Consider the following 18,966-nt stretch of genomic DNA (forward strand, 5'->3'; position numbering starts at 1 on the left):
AGACTTTCCAGCTTTTAATCGTGGTGGAAGAAAACCCCGGTTGCCTTCTCAGAATTGTTTCATCGTGGGATAGCACCTGTTTAAAACCACTAACCTCCCATATACCACCTTGATGGCTTCCTGGCATACAAAATTCTAATCCCTAAAGTGACGCTCAAACCCACTTTGGCAATTAAACAGGCACCCAAATTGCAGCTGTATTTTTGGCCAAGTAATGTAAAGAGCAAAAGTATTTAAAGTATCCCTAATACCTCTTAGTAAAATCAGCATGTTACTTTTCAAACATAAACAACAAATGGACAAAAGCATCTGTACATGTCCTGTACAATTGAGATCGTAATAAAATGCACAAGAGCTGTCACAGATTACAAAGCGTTCGACTATTTGGATGCTGGATAGTGAAGCTGGGCATATCTGAGGAAACTGGAGCTGTTACTAGAGTGTTAAATGACTCCAATAAGAATAAAGATATTGCACAATTGCTTGAGTCTGTGTTAAAAGTATTAGGTGACAGGAGAAATTAAGATAAAGATAAACATTAAATAAGCATAATTTTTAGAAAAAGGGGGCATAATTCATAAAATATTCGGGCAAGAGTGATGCACCTTGTGTCTCATGATTTGATTCAATCCATTTAGTTATAACTTAATGAAAACGCATGGAAACTGACATTATATTCTAATGAAAGGGGAGGGGAGGGGGGCAAATTCATGTTAAGTTGGTACCAGAGTTATGGACCCTGTGTCATACAATGTGGGTGATAAAGTGGATTAAGTATTTTAATTTTGAATCAAATCCATTTAGTAATAACTGAGATAGAGTGAAAGAACCTGAAATTCCTAGAAAAAAATTGGATAACTAATGAAATATTGATACAAAAGTTTTGACCCGCAACAACTACTTTCAGTTTGAATCAAGTCCATTTCGTAAAAACTGAGACAGAGTGAAAGTGCATCAAAACTTTACACTGAAATTCTAAGAAAAAAGGGGGATAATTCATGAAGTATTTATGTGAGAGTTATGGCCTTTATGTTTTATGATGTGGGTGATGATGTGAAAGTTGATCATTAGGTCCAAATCAAGGTCAAATTTCATTTCAGAACACAAACTATGCATGAGGTCCAAATCAAATGTGAAAGTATGTCACTAGGTCAATGTTAAGGTCAAAGTTTATTTTGGTACAAAAACCTATGCATGTGGTCCAAATCTGAAGGCTGTAGCTACTGAAATGTGAAAGTCGGTCATTAGGTCAATGATCATGATCAAATCATAAGTCAATGTTCATCTGGCCATTAAAAACTATAAATAAGGTCCAATTTGCATGTTGTAGGTTTTGACAAGAAGATGTTTAGAGTTTCTTCCTACACAAGTCTGTTTTAACCATGTGACCCTCGGGGGTGGGGCCATATTTGACCCTAGGGAAAAACTTTTGGTAGAGGATCACTTGATTATGCTACATACCAAATATCAAAGTCCTAGGCCCTGTGGTTTTGGACTAGAGGAATTTCAAAATATTTTCCTATATAAATCTATGTAAATTATAATAATTAACAAAAGGCCATAACAAACTCAAGAATTGTTGAACCAGTCTGATTTTAAGAGGGACACAACTAGGGTACTTATACAACATTCTGGCAAAGTTTTGTTGAAATCCCCTTATAGTTTCTGAGGAGATGCAATAACAAGAAATTGTTAACGGATGGTAGGACAAACAGATAGAAGGACAGACAGACCATGGATGCAGAGTGATTTGAATAGCCCACTATCTGAGCAAAAAACAAGAGCTGTCACTAATAGTGACAAATGCCCACGCAGCACCTTGACCTTTGACCTGGTGACACCGAAGTCAGTAGGGGTGGTGTACTCAATAAGTACTATCAGCATGTGAAGTTTGAAGGTCCTGGGTGCAGTGGTTTGCATGTAAAGTGCCTTCATGCAAAAAGTTAACGTTGGCCCCTGTGACCTTGACCTTTGACCTGGTGACCCCAAAGTCTGTCAGTAGGGTTGGTGTACTCATAAAATACTATCAGCATGTAAAGTTTGAAGGTCCTGGGTGAAGTGGTTCGCGAGTAAAGTGCCTTCATGCAAAAAGTTAACGTTGGTCCCTGTGACCTTGACCTTTGACCTGGTGACCCCAAAGTCAGTAGGGGTGGTGTACTCAATAAGTACTATCAGCATGTGAAGTTTGAAGGTTCTGGGTGCAGTGGTTTGCAAGTAAAGTGCCTTCATGCAAAAAGTTAACGTTGGCCCCTGTGACCTTCACCTTTGACCTGGTGACCCTAAAGTCAGTAGGGTTGGTGTACTCAATAAGTACTATCAGCATGTGAAGTTTGAAAGTCCTGGGTGCATTGGTTCGCGAGTAAAATGCCTTCATGCAAAAAGTTAACGTTGGCCCCTGTGACCTTGACCTTTGACCTGGTGACCCCAAAGTCAGTAGGGGTGGTGTATTCAATAAGTACTATCAGCAAGTGAATTTTGAAGGTCCTGGGTGCAGTGGTTCATGAGTAAAGTGCCTTCATGCAAAAAGTTCACGTTGTGACGAACTAACTAACTAACTAACGAATGGACGAACAGTTGAAAACTAATATGCCTCCCTTTGGGGGGCATAAAAACACAAACAAAGATGGGAAAGAGCTTCTAAAAAAGCTTAAAAGCTTGATCCCTTGCCTTTGTGATATACAAATGTATGTATTCATTGTAATTACATGATATTTCTTGAATAAAATATTGTTTAAACCAAAGAATATCTATGTATGGTACTCAATGGAATTTTAAGGAAGAACAGGAACTATCAAACAATATTGCAATCAATTAAGTCAGAATACATGTACAGCAAGAGAAAGGAAGTCTGGTCCGTGGGTACATTAAAAAATAATGTATCTAATTCGATGATTTGTCGTTAAATAATATGCAAAAGAATTACATCATAATGGCACAGTCCATGATAATATGTATCTGAATGACAAGTACTTCAAGAGCAAATCACTGTCTTGAGATCTGAGTTGCAAATTAAGTTTCAGTCTTCTTTGTTTAATATGGAAATAAATTGGGTCATGTTGGAACCAGACTTAACAAGAGGGCCATGAAGGCCCTGTATCACTATCCTGACTACTGACCTAAAGATCATAAAGATTAACATTCTGACCAAGTTTCATTAAGATATGGTCATAAACATGGCCTCAAAAGTGTTAACTATCTTTTCATTTGATTTGACCCAGTGACCTAGTTTTTTTACCCCACATGACCCAGATTCTAACTTGACCTGAAGATCATCAAGGTTAACATTCTGACTAAGTTTCATGAAGATACAGTCATACAATGTAGATGTGGCCTCTTGAGTGTTAACAAGCTTTTCCTTTGATTTGACGTAGTAACCTAGTTTTTGACCCCATATGACCCAGAATTGAATTTGAACTAGAGATTACCAAGATTAACATTCTGACCAAGTTTCTTTAAGGCCAGCATTTTTTAATTTTCTGGTTTACGGGAGCGCCAACCCTATTTTTTGACGAAACAAAATAAAAATAAAAGTCATTTTCAGTATTTTTATTTTCATTTTACCCGCCGACCGTCCGTAATTGCTGCTGCCAAAAATAAAAGTTTAACTGTATGGTAGAGGTTTTTAATCTAGATCAGTAGACGCATGAAAAATGGCGGCCTCCATGAATGTAAATTGTGTGAAATTAAATAGGAAAAATATACAAGTTTACAGACAATAATTTTTGGAATAAGTTGGCAGAGATAACAAGTATTGTAAAGAAATGGATCTGAGTAGAAAAAACAGCACCTAAAGCTCAACCTAAGGAGTAATCACCTACGAAAAAAACCTTCACTGTCAACGCTCTCGAATGTTGAAAAATCTGGCGTATCACATGTACGAGATTTGTTGTCTGTATATTATAATTGGACAACGATCAAATTCATGTGGGACTGTCAGAAAAATACCACAAATGATAAAAAAGGAAAGAAACCAAAGAAATGGCAAAATGGAAGAGCAAAAGTGAGTATCAACTTGCTAAACACATTTTTTTTAACTTTGAAGTCTTGAGGGTTAGAGAAGAAAAAGATAACTAATGCCACAATTTTCAGTAGTTCTGTTCTATATAAAGTGCAATTTCAATGTAAAATGACACATGTACCTGCAAATGCTTGACAATGATAAATGTGATAAAAGATTCGAACTATAGTCAAAATAATTGGACAGTCAGATTAATGGTTGTTTATTATTTGTGACGGGCAATCTAATCGGAGTGGAAATATTGGCCATATGAAAAGATTATCTCAATATTTCCTAGGACTGCGTAAAAATTAGTTTGACTAAAGTTCTAGCCAGCTTAGTACTGTAACTCAATAGATAATTATCAAACATGAAACTCCCAGCAATATTCTCGTGTTCACTTAAGTATACTGATAAAATCTGTAAGAAGACCCTTTGAAAGTATGTTTGGGACAAACATTCAGACACTATATGCCACATGTGCCTTTGACACTGAGGAACACATAATGACATATCCAGTAATAAATGTTTTTTTCGGACTCATAACTTACTAATTCCAAGTCCCATCTCAGTGAAGAGTCTTATAAATTTCAGATAATGTTGTTTGAACATCAGCCGATAAGGTTGTTATTTTGTACACATTTTAGCTGAACAAGAAATCAGATTGTTTTGGCTTGTCGTACAATATAGGTGGCACTGACAGTCGGTAAAATATAAAACAATATTCAAGCCACTGAAACTTAACCAAAGCAATTTAATTTTAAAGTCAGTGTGCATAATATTTATCAGTTCGTAACTTTTCGTTTCTAGTAGAACAGTGCCTGTCTTTTAAGACTGCACTTCCAGCCAGTTAATATGCATGTATGCACTGGATGCAGACCTAAAGTAGTCATTGCATATCCCCATTTTAGTAGCAGTTTTTATTCATGTTTTATAATAAACATTCTGCAGTGTTCTTATGATATGACAATGTCAACTGTCACAGTGTGGTATATGTATATTTTATTATAAAAAATGTTTCCACATGTCTTTTTTTACTACAAAAACACAAATAGTGGTATCCTTGTCACTTTGAAAATGGCATTATTCATACAAGCTACACATAAAGAAAACAACAGTATACTGAGATATAAACCACTTCAGAATAGTTAATTTGTGAGTGTGTATGCAATTTAAGCTTGCAAGCTTGTTTTCTGTGGTTTACAAAAAATAAAAAAATTGTATCCTTTTGGGCGTTTTATTTTTATTTATTTGGTCAACTGCTCAAAATTGGGACTTTTATTTTTATTTTTATTTGTCCCCCCCGACCCAAATTTTTTGAAAAATCTCCCGTAAACCAGAAAATAAAAAAATGTTGGCCTAAGATATGGTCATAAATGTGGCCTCTAGAGTTTAACTAGTTTTTCCTTTGATTTGATCTAGTGACCTAGTTTTTGACCCTACATGGCCCAGACTCAAACTGGACCTTCAGATCATCAAGATTAACATTCTGACCAAGTTTTATGAAGATACAGTCATTTGACCAGGTGACCTAGTTTTTTAACCCAGATGACCCAATATTGAACTTGTCCAAGGTTTTATTTAAGGTAACATTCTGACCAAGTTTCATTAAGATTGGGCCAAAATTGTGACCTCTTGAGCATTAACAAGCTTTTCCTTTGATCTGACCTGGTGACCTAGTTTTTGACTTAAGATGACCCAATATGGAACTGGTCCATGATCTTATTGAGGGTAACATTCTGGCTACATTTCATAAAGATTGGGCCAAAATTGTAAACTCTAGTGTTAACAAGCCTTTCCTCTGATCTGACCTTTTGACCTAGTTTTTGACCCCAGATGACCCAATATCAAACTTGTCCAAGATTTTATTGTGGGTAACTTTCTGGCCAAGTTTCATTAAGATTAGGCCAAAATTGTGACCTCTAGAGTGTTAAAAGTCAAACTGTTGATGACTGATAACGGACAGATGGACGTCCGGATGATGGACAGACGACGGTACAGGGCGATCACAAAAGTTCACCTTGAGCACTTCGTTCTCAGGTGAGCTAAAAAAAAAACTATGCTTACCTACAGTTATATCAGCAAATGTCCCATTACCAATTTGATATAGAAACTCATGGTAGTTTTCCGTTTGACTCCATCTACCTAGTTTGTCTGTCCCAGTAACCAAAAACTTTGTCTACAAAATTCAAATAATAAATAATAAACCCCTTTCACTTCTTCCCTTTGACTTGTGCATAAAAACATGATCTCTATACACAGTTTTCTATACATTTTAAATGGAATATGTAACATTTTGAAAATACAACAAATGACGCCTTATATTAAGGCATATCTTGTTTAAACATTAACAAGAGGGTCATTGACCCCTGAAGCGCAAACCTGTGTACAAGGCTTCAAGCGTGTTTGTTGTACAGAGTTTAGTTTCTTCTATGTCAGCCTATATTATATTCAAGTCACACACACTTCTGAAACTAGTGCAATAATTTGAACAATATTATGGTAGACATTACAAATCTGATATCACACGTCAAATATCAAAGCTCTAGCTATTATTGATTCAGAGAAGAAAAGTGACCACAACACTGGCCGCCATGTTTTTTGATAAAACGCAAAAATTAGGACAATCTTGGTAGAGGGTCACACAAGAACCATTTGTGCAAAATTATTCTAAAATCAGGCCAGCAGTTCCACACACAAAAATTATTTTTTTTTAAGTTTACACTAAATACATAGAGGGAAAAGTGACCATGCCCTCTGGCGGCCATGTTTTTTTGACGAATAAAAATAATTTGAACAATCTTGGTAGAAGGTCACACAAGGACCATTTGTGTAAAATTATTTTAATCAGGCTTGCAGTTTCACACAAGAAGATTATTAAAGTTTCAACCATAAACATATTGGAAAAGGTGACCATGCCCTCTGGCAGCCATGTTTTTTGACGAATCAAAATAATTTGAACAATCTTGGTAGAGAGTCAACAAAGACCTTTTGTGTAAAATATTCTAAAATCTGACAAGCAGTTTCATACAAGAAGATTTCTAAAAGTTTCCACTATAATACAGCTCTCTGGCCACTATGTTTTTTTGACGAACAGTATAATTTGAACAATCTTGATAGAGTGTCACAAAAGGACTATTTGTGTGAAATTATTCTAAAATCGGACAAGCAGTTTCATACAAGATAATTTTTAAAATTTCCTCTATATACAAGTAGGTCTAGAGTGCTTTTTCAACATATTTCTGTTACAGTGGGCTGTTCACCTGCATGTGCCCCGAATACTGTACCAGGACTAACCAGTTCTACGAAAGTAACTGGCAACTTCTTCATATGAATAAGAGGTGGAGATCCAAATGACTTACGACAAAAGTTACCGACACAAAGAAAATAGTCCTGACCTGATGATCGAAATCACCATCATGCGATTTGTAGATCTGCACTCTCCCTATTGCAGGCAGGTTTTATGATATTAAACTATTGTGATACACAATATATAAATAGTAACCTTGTCCTGAAGGTTTCCCTCCATTACTGAATCTGTCACCCACTGGCTACTAACAATCAACTTCTTTCTACCAACAAGAGCCTTAAAAACTTCTGAAGTTCGTCTTGACGTGATAAAATCTTCGTCTGAAATAAACGGTGAAATTTCTTTTTAAAGACATCTCTTTCATTACCCAGTATGTCTTGAAAGCTTGGCAATATCCATCCAAGCACTGGGTGCATTACAAAATAAATACTAATCTCTGACCTCAAATTTCAAATAAGTCAATCGATATATCCTTTTTTGAAATGGTACTGTATTCTATAATATATATACAATATCCTTTACATGCCTGTTAACAAACTTTTGCATTTACAATATTTGAATTATCATGTTTTCCACAGAAACACTTATTAACATTTCCTGCCATCTTGTGACTGGAGTTGGTGCAGTCTTCAAGCACACTTCAAGTCAATGAGTCCAAAACTAAGCTTATAAGGAAACGAATAATGAAATGGCTTTGTACACAAAATTCTTAAAGTTTCATACAAGGCATTTTCCCTGTTCAGGAATAGTGAATTTTGAAATTCATGACCCAGTCTCAACAGTTGATCAATAAGCATACACATGAGGCCATATATAAATTACTTTAAAACCACTTATTACTATCATAACTATAAATAGGTAGTGCAAAAGAGTGTGATTAAATGATGTTGGGATTGTTTAGGAGTGTGTTAACGCATGTGTGGATTCTCACTACGGTTTGGTGTTAAAAATCAAAATTTGCATGATACACGTAGTCTTGATTCATCCCTCACTTTTTGAAAATTTGGTTTCTTTTGTGGCTAGATGTCCTAAGGATATATGCAGTACTAACAACATGGTATAAAATATACCGTATAAGTACTTTTTTCTGGGGGAACTTTATTTCTGCGTTTTCTGCGGAAGACAATAAGACCGCAGATTTAAAATCCTCAGAAATTTTTGTCCGGATATGCCGTGATACGATGATACAAGCCGCCATTATAATCTGGTTAGTATAAGACAATCCCTCATGTAGCCTAAGGCCGACGAAGCAAGTTGAAAATTAAGTAGTAACAGTAATATAATAGGACCATTTTACTAATGTTTTGCTGTTGAATAAACCGTTACAAAAAAATCAAATTTGTTTAAATTTTCGTTCCTCATTGAGCAGTCAGTTTCAATGTTCTTTGATTACGTTACAAACACAGGCCATTATATTATTTGTGTCTATTGTTAACCGATCTGTCTGGCGAGTCATATCTATTGTTATTTGTATGGGACTTGAAAAAGGCGTGATTAACAAAAATGATCATATTGTTACAATACACAGATGACAATGTTTGCAAAATATATATTCAGGCATTTTTCTTGTCCGTTTGGCATGACTGTATTTATAAAATAACGCTCTTGCTTTAAACACTCATTCTTGCATAAAAACTACTTTTTTCACTGGATCCGCCCATGTATAAACGGGAGAGAAATCGTGTGCAAACAAGGCAATTCACGTGCTGTTAATACATGATTTTTATTTTTGAAATGCTTTGCCAGGGACGTATGTATGTATTTCTGCGCAGACTGATATTTGGCATCTGCATCTTGTTTCTTCCATAATAACCTCTTCTTGTAGCATTATAGATACAATGTAATCCATAGTATGTTTAGCTGTATCAGTTTCCAACCCCGAACGTACTGCCCCCATCAATGTACGCACTAGCTTCTCTTAGAGTTTACTCCCTTTACAAAGCGTCTGTTCAGTTATTGTAAATAACTGTGAATAAATAAGTATCGCGTGTAACTTGTGCTATTGCCCGGTTTTAGGTATTATATTAATGGTTTTTGTTAGTATCAGTCGGTTTGTTTTTACCTGATTGTTCGCAGAATTCATATAATAAACCTCGAAAGCTAGTCACTAGCTTCGTACTCATCCGTACTCTGTTTGTTCGTACTCAAAATAATTCGAATGTAAAGTTGTTATTCTTAAAATAATTGTGTTCCTGTTTATCAACTTTTTTAGTTATATGCAAAATTATGTGTAATGTAACGTTTGTAATAACTAAAAATAAAAATAAGATGCTCAAAAACCTTCAAATCACGCTTTTAGTAGTGTTGTTGTTATGTGTGCCCCGGTTATGGATATTTAAAACATGTTTACCGTTTCCAAGAACAACAAGAATGGTAAATAAAAAATGTACCGGAATCGTCAAGTCATCACATATGAAAACAATGCATTTAGTCGTCGTGTAATGTTTTTTATGCAAGAATAGCGACAATACACGTTTGTTTTGTGTATTAACGCCTGCAGAAGCCCTTGGGATATGTTTGTGACCTCGACCTTCGGTCTCAGTCACAAACAATCCCGCGGGCTTCTGCAGACGTTAATACACAAAAAAACGTGTATTATCCCTACAACATTATGTGATGATGACAATGTTATCCGTCAACTTTTATTTTCGAACCGGAAGCCAACATAACTGTCAAAATAACCACAAAATACGTACCTGTCTATTTGAATTTAATGAAACAATGGGTGAATACAAAACCGCAGAAATAAATCCTATCAACGTCAGAAGGAAGACACCGCAGAAATAAACTAAGCAGAAATTAATACCACCTCATTTTTTAATAAATCGCAGAATATTAAGCCCGCAGAAATAAGTACTTATACGGTATCATATTTTCTGCAAATGTTTAAAGAAACTTTGAACATTTCTATACAAAACTTATGGAAAAAAAATTACGAACAATTTGCACTTATTCACATTATAAATTACATACATACCTGTTGGGATAATAAGCACACCTGCATTTTCAGGTTTGTCTGCCAACTTAAGCTCCGGAAACAGCTTTAAAAATCCCTGGAATGAGACAACAACAGTCTTATTGGTGGACATATTTTGTACACTTAAAGTTAACAAAGAAGGCAATATCTGATAAAATAGACAGATATATGTTCAAAGCTGAAAGACCAATATATTCACTATTTTGCTTTCTTATTACTATTTTTGTTTTCATAATACTGTCATACTGACATCATTATATTTCCCATCCAGTCATTCTTTCAGGCAAGTACACACACCTATGTAGAACTACTGACCTTCCGTGAGTCACCTGGATGGCATTATCACATACAAGAATTCTACACCCAATGAAAGGTTTCAAATAACAGCGTTGATGGGCAAGTGAGTCAAGTGACCTTCCCCACTTGGTAACTGAGGCCCCTAAAATTCCATAGAAAACTTTGTAAAAGTGAGTGAAGAAACAATGTACAGTAGAGGATCACCCAAGAAATATTTCTGTAAAATCATTTTGACATATTGTGAAATAATTAATATTTGTGGGGGACTAATCTTTGTGGATTTCACGGCTGGGTTCATCCCAATCACCAAGAAAAATTTCCATACTTTTAATTTTCAAAAGTTGAAATCCACGAATTCATATCCCCACGAAATTGCAGTTTTGATTTTAAAAACTTCGAAATTTCATGCCTGCACAGATACGCAGGCTGTTCTGGATCCATTCTGGTCGCAAAGCCACTATGTTGGTTTTCTAATGGCGCAGCTCATTTAAAGTTATAACAATGAAAAATTAGTTCTTACATTGTTTATGCCAATCCCAGCAAAGAAGACTGTTTCAAGCTGACCTGTAAAAAGCAGGAAATTAGAAAGCATGTAATATCTGATTATTTGTAAAGTTTATGCTGTCTCCCCATAAATTAACTAAAATTTTTTATATTTTGGGGCTCTTTTTTGTGGTTTATAGAATTCAGCTTAAGCTAGTGCTAGGGGAGCATGAGGGTGATTGACATTTTATTACAACAACCTCTCAAGGAAAGACTCTGCCTAAAAGAGTCTGCATTTGTTAGGTTGTATTACATACTTCCAGAGGATCTGTTCACAGACTTTCATTTACAAATATCTTTCCCAATCACATCTCTAAATTTGTTATGGCATCTAATGTTCAGTGAATTTATATCCCCTGCTGAACAAGCTGTTTTGCGAATGAGGGGACTACAATTATTTTTGAAAGACATTAAATTTCCAGATACATGTACACACAAGCCATGTACAAAAGGACTGTGTGAAATTCGTAAAATATTATGTATCATACTAGAACAAAGAATAGGGCATATTATGTATCATACTAGAACAAAGAATAGGAAGGCCCTATAATGGGAATGGTTTCCATATTCAACAGTATACATAACCTTAACAAGAGTGCCAGAATGTCACAATATACGCCCGTCACAGCAAATTTCTTACTCTAGCACCTGTATTTGCAAATGGAATTTTAATTTTGTGGTTGTTTAGTAATCATTATAAGTCTTTTGTTTTTCTAAGTCCACAAAAAAACTCCTTACCAGATAGAGATACCTTAAAATACACCTAAAATTGGAAAGTAACATCTATGTTGTACCACAGAAAAGTGGTCTTGGTTTTTCCCTCTGGTCAATTATAACAAGAGGACCATGATGGTCCTGAATCGCTCACCTGTTCCCACATGAGCCAGTTTTGAGTATGACGTCGTTTCTTCTATTATTTGACATAGTAACCTAGTTTTTGTGACCCAGTTTTGAACTTGACCTAGATATCATCAAGATAAAAATTCTGACCAATTTTCATGAAGATCCATTGAAAAATATGGCTTCTAGAGAGGTCACAAGGTTTTTCTATCATCTGACCTATTGACCTAGTTTTCGAAAGTACGTGACGCAGGTGACCCAGTTTCGAAAATGACCTAGATATCATCAAGGTGAACATTCAGACCAATTTACATGAAGATCCATTGAAAAATATGGCCTCTAGAGAGGTCAAAAGATTTTTCTAATTTTAGACCTACTGACCTAGTTTTTGACCGCAGTTGGCCCAGTTTCAAACTTGACCTATATATCATCGAGATAAACATTCAGACCAACTTTCATACAGATCCCATGAAAAATATGGCCTCTAGAGAGGTCACAAGGTTTTTCTATTATTTGACTTACTGACCTACTGACCTACTTTTTGAAGGCACGTGACCCACTTTCGAACTTGACCTAGATATCATCAAGATGAACATTCTGATTAATTTTATGAAGATCCATTCACAAGTATGGCCTCTAGAGAGGTAACAAGGTTTTTCTATTATTTGACCTACTGACCTAGTTTTTGAAGGCACGTGACCCAGTTTCGAACTTGACCTAGATATCATGAAGGTGAACATTCTGACCAATTTTCATGAAGATCTTTTGAAAAATATGGCCTCTAGAGAGGTCACAAGGTTTTTCTATTTTTAGACCTACTGACCTAGTTTTTGACCGCACATGACCCAGTTTCGAACCTGACCTAGATATCATCAAGGTGAACATTCCGACCAATTTTCATAAAGACCCCATGAAAAATGTGACCTCTAGAGTGGTCACAAGCAAAAGTTTACGCAGGGACGGACGCACGATGGACGCTGCACTATCACAAAAGCTCACCTTGTCACTTTGTGACAGGTGAGCTAAAAAAGTTACAATATAAGTTATTTATAGTAACAACTAAGGGAAGTTAATCTTAAAAAAAAAAAAAAAAAAAAAGTCCACACAAAAATCTTTACCAGGTAGAGATTGGTCAGAATACACCTCAAAATTGGATGTAGCATGCATGCTGTACTACAGAAAAGTGGTCTCGATTTTTCCCTACGACTAGTAGTGAAAAAGTTACAACAGAAACTATTTACAGTAACAACAAAGGGAAGTAATTCTAAAGAAGGGAACTGCGCATGAATGACACTTTGTCTCATGATGGTGACTGTATAATTGTGCCAAGTTACATCAAAATCCCTCCATGCATGAAGAAGAAATGCTTCTGACAAAGTCATTCTTGTATCTGACCTTTGGCCTCTAAGTGTGATCTTGACCTTAGACCTAGGGACCTGGTTCTTGTGCATGACACTTTGACTCGTGATGGTGAACATTTGTGCCAAGTTATATCAAAATCCCTCTATGCATGAAGAAGAAATGCTCCAGACAAGGTTTTCATTCTTGTATCCTTTGACCTCTGTGACCTTGACCTTAGACCTAGGGACCTGGTTCTTGCGCATGACACTCCGCCTCGTGGTGGTGAACACATGTGCCAAGTTATATCAAAATCCCTTCATGCATGAAGAAGAAATGCTCCGGACAAAGTTTTCATTCTTGTATCCTTTGACCTCTAAGTGTGACCTTGACCTTAGACCTAGGGACCTGGTTCTTGCGCAAGACACTCCGTCTCATGATGATGAACAATTGTGCCAACTTTCATCAAAATCCCTCTATGCATGAAGAAGATATGCTCCGGACAAAGTCATTCTTGAATTTGACCTTTGACCTCTGTGACCTTGACCTTAGACCTAGGGACCTGGTTCTTGCGCAAGACACTCCGTCTCATGATGGTGAACAACTGTGCCAAGTTTCATCAAAATCCCTCCATGCATGTAGAAGATATGCTCCGGACAAAGTCTACCTACACTCAGTATGTATGAAAAGCAATACATCTAAAAATAATCATGTCATACATTATAAAGCATACCATTTGTTTCCAGTGACTGGCAGGCTGTCTCTGCTGGAGTACCAATATCTTCTTCCACTGGAGTACCAGTATCTTCTTCCAATTGAGTACCAATATCTTCTTCCACTGGAGTACCAATATCTTCTTCCACTGGAGTATCAATATCTTCTTCCAATTGAGTACCAATATCTTCTTCCTCTGGCATACCAATATCTTCTTCCACTTGAGTACCAATATCTTCTTCCAATTGAGTACCAATATCTTCTTCCACTTGAGTACCAATATCTTCTTCCATTGGAGTACCAATATCTTCTTCCACTGGAGTACCAATATCTTCTTCCACTTGTCTTGCTATATTTTCTGTAGACAACTCATCAGGCCCTCTTGCCTTTTCCATGGAGTTTTCAGCACACTTTTGTATTGTCTGCAAGTACATTCTACAGGATTTTCTGTATGCAACTTTGAAGTTTTTAATCTCCTTTCTTTTTTCGTCTAGCTTTGCCTCTGCATAAAGACCATATAATATATTTATAGACTTATATATTATGTTATGTAGTAAGTGCCTCAGCCCATGTTTCTCTTTTATTTCTTCTGTGTGATCTTCAACTCTTACAATTTCTTGAATGGCTTCTTCTAACTGTGGCAAATAATATTCGTGAAACATATCTTCAAAGGTCTTTTCAGACTCACATATATCTCGAAACTTCAAAAAAAGTCTGCTTAACAGCCTCATGACCATCATTGTTTCTTTCCTTACGTCAGTCTGTTTTCCTCTCCCATGGCGCCTGAGGTTGAAATGTCTATAACCAATCCTTTTTATCATTGTCTCAGTTCTACACATGTCCCCAACTTCACCATATCTGAATCCATTCAAAATATCTGTGAACTCTTCGTCAGTGTCCATTTTCTCATCACTAATTTTCTGTAACAACTTTGGTTTTAATGCCTGTGGGTTTTTGTTTATACATTTATGCTTGTAAAAGGATTTACTAGAGTAAAAACCCTTGCAATCAAGACATACACGTAAATTGTCTCCATTTTTTGGTTTTCGTTCTCTCATTGCAAGTTCCTTACCTTGTGCAATGTTTTTTAAGTTGTGTTCATAAATTCCTTCACGTCTTTTCAAACGAAAAAATGCATTTTGAACATGCTCTGGTTTAGATAGGACTTCCTGCACTTGAATCTTGTGCATCCTGATAATATGCCTCTTCAGTTTGCCACCAAATATTGTTTTCTTACAGTACACACAGTACCTGCCTGGTCTCTGAAATACAGCAAGTGCAAAAATAATTCAGTGAAAGTTAGTGGACAGTTTCTGAGAAAACTTGACTTCAGAGCAATGTGTTCAAGTCTAATGTATTTTTGAACAATTTTTCAGTCATAGAAAGGACAGAGTCTACTTAACCTTTTAGCCTGCTAGAAGCAAGTGAGTTATCCCTCTGCAACCAGTGCAGACCAAGATCAGCCTGCACATCCATGCAGTCTGATCATGGTCTGCAGTTTGCTATTCAGTAAGTAAATATTCTGTAAACACTGCATGACCCTGAATAATAAATGGTATTGCCCAAACTGAATGATGGACCAGTCCATTTTAGAAATTTAGCAGGGGAAGAGTAAAAAAAAGTAAGCTATAGATGACAATTCACTACGGTCAACATAAAAGAATTTTCTAAATTTCCACCTTTCAATATTTTTGGAAAAAATTCATATTGATCAAATTCTATGTTAAAAACTAGATGCCCACGGGCAACTTGTCGAGCCTGCTAGCTGTCAAAAGGACTAGGAGTTGCATATGACACCCTGTCTCACTGAGGCAAACATTTATGCCAAATGTAAACTGATTGCAAAAAGTTACAATATAAATTATTTATAGTAAAACAAAGGAAAGTAAATCCTTACCAGAAGAAATTGGTCAAAATACACCTCAAAATTGCATGTAACATGCATATTGTACTACAGAAAAGTGGTCTTGATTTTTCCCTACGACCAGTAATAAAAAAGTTACAATATAAGCTATTTATATTAACAATAAAGGGAAGTAATTCCAGGCTCTTGCACATGAAACTCATGATGGTGAACAATTGTGCCAAGTTACATCAAAATCCCTCCATGCATGAAAAAGAAATGCTCCGGACAGTCATTCTTGTATTTGACCTTTGACCTCTAAGTGTGACCTTGACCTTAGAACTAGGGTCCTGGTCCTTACGCATGACATCAGTCACATGGTTGTGAACATTTGTGCCAAGTAACATCAAAATCCCTCCATGCATGAAGAAGAAATGCTCCGGACAAAGTCATTATTGAATTTAACCTTTGAACTCTAAGTGTGACTTGACCTCTGAGAACTCCGTCTCACTGAGGTTAACATTCATGCCAAATATAAACGAGATTGCTCCATGCATGTCAAAATTATGGTCCGGACAAACAAATTCAGGCGGACGCACGCATGCACGCACTGACACACACACATACACCAAACAGCCATTAGGACAACTATGTCTTTGCTTTCGCAAGCGGGCTCAACAACAAATTGATATAAATTTAAAATTTTCGTCAGTTGAAAATTTAATCTTCTAATTGGGAAGACCATATTAAAATCTACCATGAATCCCATGTACTTAAGTTACACAAAGATTATTGGTATAATGATTCAATACTGTCCCACTTCCAGAGACAAGTAATACTTCCAACAATCATTTCTAATGAATATCAAAGAACTTGTAGTTAATATGTTTTTTCTTACACATGCATTTTTTTGTTTTAAAAGTATTTTTGCCTAAATTTCTAATGCCCAAATTAATGTTCATGCGTAGTTTGCATTATTGAGGTATCCAATCTACATATAGGTAACATTTCAATGCTAGGTGACCCAATGTTTTTTTGCATCATTTAAAAAAGTTGTGTCTGCTGAAAAAGATTTAGTAAATAAGATGGCCATAAATAATATGTATGAATCACAACACTCATGCTTTTGACTGCAAATGATAAATCGTACACTGTAATGACTGGATTTCTGTTGAAGTATCACTGAAAACTATAAAATAAAACAAGAGGGCCATGATGGCCCTATATTGCTCACCAGAGTTAATCATTAAGACAAACATTCTGACAAAGTTTCATAAAGATTGAGTCAAAATTGTGGCCTCTAAAGTGTTCACAAGTTTTTCCTTTGATTTGACAGGGTGACATGGTTTTTGAACCCACATGACCCAGTTTCAAACTTTAGCTAGAAATCATCAAGAAAATCATTCTGACCAAGTTTCATAAATATTGGGTCACAACTGTGACCTCTAGAGTGTTCACAAGCTTTTCCTTTGATCTGGCCTACTGACCTAGTTTTTGACACCACCTATCCCAGATTTGAACTTGACCCACAAACCATTAAGACAAATATTCTGATCAAGTTTCATAACAAGAGCTGTCGGATGACAGCGCGCTCGACTATTCGAAGAATTGATTGAAGAATGGGGTCAAAATATTTTCATAGATTTTCAGACAAAAGAAAAAAATGGATTAAACAAAAATGTTCCTGTATTTGTGGATTTCGATTAGTCTTGCACTAAGTGGCAATGTGTGACCATGATGGCAAATATGTTATTAAGTTATGGACTTGTATGAAAAGTTTAACTAATTTCCAAGTCCAAAAAGGGTCATAATCCAGTCAAAATAGTTGACAGAGTTATGTACACTTGCCTACAGATGGAAATCATGTTGATATACTAGTGTTAACAGTTTCAAAGCCACAGTTCAAATACTTTGACAAAAATTTCAAAGTCCAAAAAGGGCCATAATTCAGCCAAAATAGTTGTCAAGAGTTATGTACTCTTGCCTACAGATGGAAATCATAATGATAAACAAGTGTTTAAAGTTTAAAAGCCATATGTCAAATAGTCTTGACAAAACATGGACATATACGAAAACAGAACCAATTTCCAAGTTCAAAAAGGGCCATAATTCAGCCAAAAAAGAAGACAGAGTTATGTACTCTTGCCTATTGATAGAGACTATAATACTGAACAAGATATAAAAGTTTCAAAGCCATATGTCAAACACTTTACACAAAATACAAGAGGGCCATAATGGCCCTTTATCGCTCACCTGTTATCATTGCACTTGAGGACAAGATGGTCCTCAGTAGAATATCAAAGTCCAAAGGACAGGAACAACAAAGAGAAGAAATTTAACCAAAAAGAAAAAAATATTCTTACAAGGTATAGATATGTCAAAATACACCTAAAAATTGGAGGTACCATCCATGTTGTACCACAGAAAAGTGGTCTCGGTTTTTCCCTACCGCCAATAATAAAAAAGTTACTAAAAATAAGCTATTTATAGTAACGTAAAAGGGAAGTAAATAAAAAAATAAATATTGTAAGTGAACAAAAGAAGGATCTGCCAAATAAATCTGTTGACATAAATGAAATTTCAGATCAGTATCTTCATTAGTTATGGAGAAATACCCATTTTAATTTGAAATAAAGGGAGGTAATTTGACATAAAACCAGTCCATAGTTTTCTACCCTGATTGTCTCTGTCCAACTAATAACAATAATGAAATTTCAAATAAGTCCTATAAGGACTTACTAATATAAATCCATTTTGATTACAATCAGGGGAGGTAATCAGATATAAAATAACTCGGGAACCTACGATTGGATCTGATTTGTCATGGAATCCAAGATTTATTGTTGTTGAAGATATTTTGGAAGTTTGTATCAAATAAAACCATAAATGAAGTCTCTATATGGCTGCAAAAGCCAAAATAGCCAATTTTGGACTTTTAAGGGGCCATAACTCTGGAACCCATGAAGGAATCTGGCCAGTTGAAGAAAGGAAGCAAGATCTCGTGGTGATATAAGTTGTGTGCAAGTTTGGTTAAAATCAAATCATAAATGAAGCTGCTATTGTGCAGACAAGGTCAAAATAGCTAATTTTGGCCCTTTCAGGGGCCA

The 18,966-nt window shown here is 35.8% G+C and overlaps 1 protein-coding gene across 3 annotated transcripts in view; it reads right to left on the reverse strand.

Moving 5' to 3' along the window:
• The window catches only part of LOC123557703 (uncharacterized), a 169,666-nt gene that overhangs the window by 24,522 nt on the left and 126,178 nt on the right, over positions 1-18,966 (reverse strand). For all 3 annotated transcript variants that reach the window (XM_053544064.1, XM_053544065.1, XM_053544063.1), the window contains 5 exons: positions 14,036-15,278; positions 11,102-11,145; positions 10,285-10,360; positions 7,503-7,627; positions 6,065-6,176 (listed from right to left, as the gene is read on the reverse strand). In XM_053544064.1, coding sequence (XP_053400039.1) covers positions 6,065-6,176; positions 7,503-7,627; positions 10,285-10,360; positions 11,102-11,145; positions 14,036-15,278 — 1,600 coding nt within the window. The remainder of the gene's footprint in view (positions 1-6,064; positions 6,177-7,502; positions 7,628-10,284; positions 10,361-11,101; positions 11,146-14,035; positions 15,279-18,966) is intronic.

The sequence above is a fragment of the Mercenaria mercenaria genome, chromosome 5 (assembly GCF_021730395.1).
Source record: "Mercenaria mercenaria strain notata chromosome 5, MADL_Memer_1, whole genome shotgun sequence".
NCBI classification, from domain to species: domain Eukaryota; kingdom Metazoa; phylum Mollusca; class Bivalvia; order Venerida; family Veneridae; genus Mercenaria; species Mercenaria mercenaria.